The sequence below is a fragment of the Portunus trituberculatus genome, chromosome 12 (genome assembly GCF_017591435.1).
Source record: "Portunus trituberculatus isolate SZX2019 chromosome 12, ASM1759143v1, whole genome shotgun sequence".
Lineage (NCBI taxonomy): Eukaryota > Metazoa > Arthropoda > Malacostraca > Decapoda > Portunidae > Portunus > Portunus trituberculatus.
Genome location: NC_059266.1, coordinates 7,407,157 through 7,414,657, shown reverse-complemented (window position 1 = coordinate 7,414,657; position 7,501 = coordinate 7,407,157). Strand labels below are relative to the sequence as shown.

Below are 7,501 nucleotides of genomic sequence, written 5' to 3'. Positions count from 1 at the left end.
TTACTCGTGATTTGTGGTTGTTTTAATTTCCCTGGTGTGTAGATTCAGTATTATGAGTCATGTGCATGCTACAGATGATAATTAGTAAAAAAAAAAAAAATGGTGTTAGTGATAGTGTATATAAAATGTGTTCATTATCTAAAGATTAATATATTAGTTTAATTTATCCTTTCCTATTATTCATATGTAAACAAATACAACAAATAGAAATACTTGCATGTAATTTTGTTTTTTTATATTCATAATCCCTCTAAAACTAAATCAAAATCTACCTTTATGGATAGAAAATACATAAAAACTGTAGAATAAAATAACTGAAATCAAAGAAACAATTTAATCGCAATCATTTTAAACTTAGAACCTATTTGATCTACTACCACCACCACCACCGCCGCCTCCAGCAGCTGACCACTACCACCACCACAACCATGGCCTCGTATTTTGGGATCGACAAAATTTTCAAGGCCCTGAGGATCATGAAGGACCACGGGGGGATCAGGGCGTCCCTATACCAGCTGTACAGGTGAGACAGGCGCTGTGAGGGGGCGGGAGGAGAGAGAAGGCAGGAGACGTATGGAAGATAGAAGCATTTACCGGGGGAATATTTATACCTTAGAAAACCTCAGTCTCCACTTAAATGATAATAAATAAGGGTGTGTGTGTACTCCTCGCTGCTTTTATTTCCTTGGTAGTGAGTGTTGAAGCGTTGGGGTGTGTGTGAGGTAGATGAAGTGCATTTGTGAGGTTTTGTTGGTTGGTGGACACTAGACAGATTAAAGGATAGAATTTCATCTGTTTATTTTTATTTACGTTGATTCTTGGGTTTTTTCTCGGTGAATATTGAGATAAGTTTTTTTTTTTTTTTTTTTAGAAAAGCCAGATTAGGTTAGGTTTTCAGACGCACACAAACTCTCTCTCTCTCTCTCTCTCTCTCTCTCTCTCTCTCTCTCTCTCTCTCTCTCTCTCTCTCTCTCTCGTGTATGGAGTGTTAATGCTAAGTGTCTCTGCAGGGTGGATGACCTGAAGGATGGCACTCTGGTGGGCGAGGATGCCATGGGTAACAAATACTATGAGAACAAACAGCTGACCTTGGGTAAGTGTGTGATGTTCTCTCTCTCTCTCTCTCTCTCTCTCTCTCTCTCTCTCTCTCTCTCTCTCTCTCTCTCTCTCTCTCAGATTAAAAATATCTCTTTCTCTCTCTCTCTCTCTCTCTACTCCCAAGGCAGATTAAAAATATCTACTACTACTACTATTACTACTACTACTACTACTATTATTACTACTACTACTACCACCATTCTATCCCTCCACTCCCGTAGGTCGCAATCGCTGGATTATCTACAGTCCGAGTGTCGGCACTGATTACGATGGCTCCATGGTGCCGGCTGAGTGGTATGGCTGGCTGCACCACAAGACTGACCAACCCCCCACCAAGGTAAGACCATTTTATTGGGGTCTGTATGGGGTTAAGGGGTAGAAGTGGAGGACATGGGGGTTTATGGTGCATAGTTGGGGACAGGAGTGGAGGATATGGTGGGTTATGGTGCAAGAGTGGGGGTAGGAGTGCAGGATATGGGGTGTTTATGGTGCAGGAGTGGAGGATATGGGGCAAGAGTGGAGATGGGGTGTTTTATGGTGCAAGAGTTGGGAGTGGGAGTGGAGATTATGGGGCAGGAATAGAGAAGGATAAGGGAGTGTGTTAAAGCAGAAGGGTTTTGCTGGAGTAGGAAGTTGAAGGATGCTGCACAGATATGACTTGCTCAGGGTCTGGTATCTAAGTGGGCCTTTTTATTTAGTAATTTTTGTTCCCCTTGGGACAGATTTTCCCTCTTACATATAAAAGATAATGAAAAAATAAGAAGGTTTAAGTTTTGTCCATATACAGACGCATTTAAGGTTTGCCACATATTTCACATTGTTAGAGAATGGCTCCTTCACCCATTTTTTGTTGGATAAATAAGTATGAAATCAGCGATTATATTGTTTACATCTCAAAAACCTACCTACTTCTCTATTTCCAACTTCCTATGACTTTACTTCATTTAAGAGGGAAGTTTCAAGAAATTTATCCTTTTAGCTAACACTCAGACCTGCGAGGGGACTTCATTTAAGAGGGAAGTTTCAAGAAATTTATCCTTTTAGCTAACACTCAGACCTGCAAGGGGACTGACAACTAAGTGGACCTATTTTTTTTTTATTTTCTTCTTTATGTTGCCCTTGACCAGCTTTCCCCTCTTAGATGGAAAAAAAAAAAAAAAAACTGGCCTGGCAACCTAACACTCCCTTTTGATATTGCAGGTGGCCCCTACTTCCTACGGCTGGCAGAGTGGCCATCAGATGAATGTGACAGGCACTGCAGATGCTTACATGCCCTACAGCACCACCAAGCCCAAGGTGGAGGCATGGACACCCCCTAAAGCAACATAGAACTCCCTCTTCACCTCACACTCATCCTTTTCCTGTATCGAGACTAGATTTAGACTGGGTGGTTTGTGTTGCTGTGTTCCTTGATGTTGTCTGCCAGCCATCCTCAGAGTTCTGTGTAGGATGAGAAGGAAAGGGTGATTGGTAATGTTCATTGGAGAAATTCTTTGGAGTATTTTTAGATGATGAGATGCTGTGTTGTGTTGTGTTACATTGTGGTAGAATGTGGAAGTAATTGACTGATGTATATGTGAAGTTCAGGGTGAAGGCAAGTCTAGCACCAATATTATCTAACCTAAAGCTGATCTAACCCAGGACTAATGTGACTGCATGAACTATTATTTGCTATTAAGGTAGAGAAGATCCTATTTTGTTTCCTTTGATGTTTAAGTGTCCTACATGGAGAGTTGAAGGATGCTGGCTGTGGCAACTAACAGGTCAAGGAAAATTGCAAATGTAAATATGTACAATAAAAATAATAAAATGGTTAATGTTTAAACCTACATATGTATTTACTTACCTAGTGTGTGTGTGTGTGTGTGTGTTTAACATCTATGATATATTTAATGTCTGTACTCAAGAACTATGGGAAAGGTTGAGAGGAAACATCCCTATACATATTTCTGTCATGAATTTTAACTGGACAGTGGAGGTACAAAGACTATCAGAAATTCAGTACCGAGGGCCAATCACTCCCACTGTGTACTGCATTTCCCCTCAATCTGAAAATCTAGAACCTACTAACCAGCACCTCTCAGGGTGTGAAGACCAGAGGAGAGCAGTTTGTTATCTGATTCATCACTGTAACTACATACATTGAAAGGAAACCAGAAGAGAGACCAGTTTGTTATTTGATTCATCACTATAACTGTACATATATTGAAAAGAAAAGTTCAGTCTCAGCATACACAACAAAGACATGCTCCTTACTTAACAATGACATATGATTAGTCTTTACACTACATGTAAGAACCCCAAATAATATTTAACACATGTAGGCTACAATGGTTATTTTTCAATAAGGAACATATATACATAATCAGATAAAACTTTTGAGATTTAAAATTTTTAACTAAGTATAAGAACCTGTAAAAAAATAAAAGTAATAATAAATTGTGCGAGTAAGAATTTTGTTCAAACATTACGTTGCAGAGATGGCTAGGAGGCTGATGGCGGATACTGATGAACATTTCCCATACTTATCATCTCTCCTCCTCCTCCTCCTCCTCCTTTTTTTTTATCTATTTTACTTCATTTATTTATTTATCTATTTATTTGATTGATTTATTTATTATTTATTTGTCATCCCTTTATTCCCTTCGATTTAGAGATAATACATTGTGCGTGTGCTGAATACCGTTCCTAGAAATGGTGCACAGATGATGATATTTAACATAAAGCGTGTTTGCACCTATGTGTACGTATCATTCAGTGCATCTGCTGGTCTTGCAACACAACCATATCGCGCGCGAGTGTGTGTGTGTGTGTGTGTGTGTGTGTGTGTGTGTGTGTGTGTCTATATATAGTATAATGTCCACGGGATATACATGCATGACCCAAAACCAAACCTAGAATCCACAGCCTCAAGGACGGTGGATGGTGGAGGGATGGAGGGGCGGGGGTGCGGGGAAGCAGTAAGCCTTCCTTCAATGCACAATCTGGATGGGGGACGCCGTGGTGGGAGGGACACGATTTGCGGCTGTTTGCTCGAAGGATTACAGAGTTGGACACTGAGCTTTTAATTCTTGAACCTGTTTGTCTGAGTCCGCCGGTATCGAACGACCCACCTCTTAAACCAAGGTCAGAAAAATAAGGCTGGATGTTGCAATACCGCGCACTCCTTGTAATCCAAGCAGTAAGAAAGCTCAAGGATGTTATCGAGACCACTTGGTGCTTTTTACAATAGGAAACAGGGCCGAGAAACAGGACTGACGGGAGAAATTGTGGGTGGAAACTTGAAATTGGATAAATAAAAAGTAAATGCACCAAACATTAATAAATCCCAGGACAACGTTTCCAATTTCTCGATATTAGTTTTCGTCTCACATCCAACGCAGAGAGAGAGAGAGAGAGAGAGAGAGAGAGAGGGAGGAGGAGGGGGGGCATTCTGGCTCAGGCACAGATTATAGCGCAAGATTAGGAAAAAATCCATGGAGGTATTGCGTTTCTCCTCGGCGACCACCAAATCACGTGAGGCGAAGAGCGTGCAGGCGGCGGCGTTATGGTGGTGGTGGTGGCGGGGGCAGCTCAACGCGTGCCAACCTTATCGCTACGTACTGTAAATCGCATATAAACTAATACAACAGAGAGAGAGAGAGAGAGAGAGAGAGAGAGAGAGAGAGAGAGAGAGAGAGAGAGAGGTGGGAAGAGGTGGAGAGTAAGAGAAAAGGGATATGTGGCCTTAAGGTGAAATGAAAGGGGAATGGATGGAAGAAAGAAAGAAAAAAAAAAAGAAAAAAAAAATGAAGGAGAATTGTTTGTGAGTATGTGTGAGTGAAGAAAAATAAAACTGGAAAAGAAATTAAGTGTCATGAGAGAGAGAGAGAGAGAGAGAGAGAGAGAGAGAGAGAGAGAGAGAGAGAGAGAGTAGATTGATAGGTCCTTTCCTTACACTATCACCTTCAACGCACCTTTCCAGAAATCTCCCCCGTCATCATCATCATCATCATCAATATTCCCACAACCACCCACGCCTTCCGCCAACAAAGCAGGGAGGAAAGACAAAAAAGAAGGAGACTCCCACACACTTCAATGTCACCACTTAAGGACGAACCACCGTAAACTTGGCCTGCAGAAGCGGCCTAAAATGACAGACAGACACAACTTGTAGGTCTGCATTCTTAAATCTCTCTCTCTCTCTCTCTCTCTCTCTCTCTCTCTCTCTCTCTCTCTCTCTCTCTCTCCATGGCTATTTTTGAAGGTAAAATACCATTAGTCAATTCACAAGACAGTTTTCCTTATTAATTTTCACTAGAACCATAGAAAACAACTTTATAAATCCTTGTAACTTATCAAAAACAGTCTTGTATTTTGACCCCCCCCCCTCTCTCTCTCTCTCTCTCTTTCTCTACGACTATTTTCAAAGACTAAAGAAATGATTAACAAGATTCACAAGACAGCTTTTTTTTGCCTGAATATGTAAAAACCATGTTAATCTGTCACTAGAACCACAAAAGCACCCTTGAAAATCAGCGCCACTTGAAGCAGAGCCTTTAGAAGAGAGTGTAGTGGGAGTGCGGCGCAGAAGTGTTTCAGAATATGACACGGTTGACACACAGCCCCCGTGAAATATATTGATTTTGGTGCACCTTATCGCTTCCTCCCGGTGGCCTGTATCAGTACGCGCCGCTGGGATGCCTCTGTGTACCCTGTATCGTCTCCTCTTTCTCAAGTGTGGGACTTTTTTCGTACCCTATTGGACACTTTTCAATAGCTTTCCCTCGCCAAATATTTTCTCCTTCCTGCGATTTATTTTCTTCGGTTATTTTCTCGCTGTATGTTTTTTTTCTTTTTTACTTTCTCATCTAAATATTTTGTCTTTTTCTTGTTTATGTTACGAGCGATCGCACATTAGTCTTACATAATATAATTTAACTTAACCTAATATATCAATCTCATCCATTATGTTGCCTTACCTAGTTAGTAATTACACCTACCTAACATATCCTTACCTTATCCAATCCTGTCCAACCACACCAAACAGAAAGCATGCAACACAACATAACACTATATAAATTCCTTTGTTATCTTACCTTATCTAATTTTACATGTCATGACCTTACCTTATTTAACCTAACTCAACCCAATCTACAGTAACTCAACTTTCTACTACTGAACCATCATCTTACCTTAACTTATATGCCATGACAATTTATCGCCATAGTCTATACTTTTGCTTTCAAACCAGCAATAATCAACATTTTAAATTTTTTTGGGAACATGTCGAAGAATGAACCCTTCAGGACTGGGACACATTTTTACCTTGAAATTTATGTACGATTAGACTGTTTGATTGACATTATGGAGGGTCTGTGGAGGTAGGAAGATTAGTGGCCACAGTCTTCACTATTTTAATACCTTACATGAGTTTCTGAATCTGTTTAAAATCACCAAATAGTAAGCAGAATGAATATGAAAACGCGTCATGATAGTCAAGGGATTAAACTGCAGATTAAGGGCTTAGTATTCTTCTCATACAAGGAAAACACTTCTAAATCATCTTCCACATGTCTCGTTATTGCCTCTTTACTTCTCTTCGTGGCTTCAAGAGTGTAATCATGATTCTAATGGCTGAGTTTTATTTTACCTCCAGATTGAAGGATTATTTCTTCTCGTACAAGGAAACCACTTTTAAATTATTTCCCACAAGTCTCGTCATTGCCTCTTTAATTCTCTTCAGTAACTTCAAGAGTGTAATAATGATTCTAATGGGTAGGTTTTATTTTACATGCAGAATAAGGGATTATTTTTTTCTCGTACAAGGAAAAAACTCAGTTATTCCCCTCATTTTATTTATCTTCACGTAAAATTTATAGACGCCATGCGGATGAAGCCGTGATAGAAACAAGAATTCTGCATCATTAATCTCTCCAGTACTAGGACGCGTTTTCATATTCATTCTGGTTACTATTAAGCGATTTGATACAGCTTCAGAAACTTATGTTGGAATTAGAATAGTGAAGACTCTGGCCATTAATCTTTTGACCTCCATAGACCCTTCTCAATGCAAATAAAATCGTCTAATCATACCCAGAAATCAAGGTACACAAATGCGTCTCAGTACTAAAGGGGTTAACCGTACAAAAATAGCCATGAAACCCCGACTAATCATCTCCGGGGCCTTTAGAAACACATTCATTAGACCCCATTGAAAAAAAGCACAAGAAATTACTATGTATTAACTCATATGTTTTCTGAGTCGTCAATATGATTCCAGTAGCAGCGTTTGTCTCCTCTTCACTCGTCTTCCCCTCCTCGTGGATCTCAAGTGGTGGAGAGAGAGAGAGAGAGAGAGAGAGAGAGAGAGAGAGAGAGAGAGAGAGGGGATAAGAAACACTCGTGAATCTCATCCTACTCA

General features: G+C 40.1%; 1 protein-coding gene across 1 annotated transcript; it reads left to right on the top strand.

The window, feature by feature from the left end:
- The first annotated feature begins 369 nt into the window (after positions 1–369).
- On the top strand, positions 370–2,927 carry LOC123502830 (NADH dehydrogenase [ubiquinone] 1 alpha subcomplex subunit 12-like). The gene is made up of 4 exons (XM_045252103.1): positions 370–523; positions 1,011–1,093; positions 1,320–1,435; positions 2,299–2,927. The coding sequence occupies exons 1-4, from the start codon at positions 429–431 to the stop codon at positions 2,425–2,427; spliced, it is 423 nt and encodes a 140-aa protein (XP_045108038.1). The 5' UTR covers positions 370–428; the 3' UTR covers positions 2,428–2,927.
- The last annotated feature ends 4,574 nt before the right edge of the window (positions 2,928–7,501 follow it).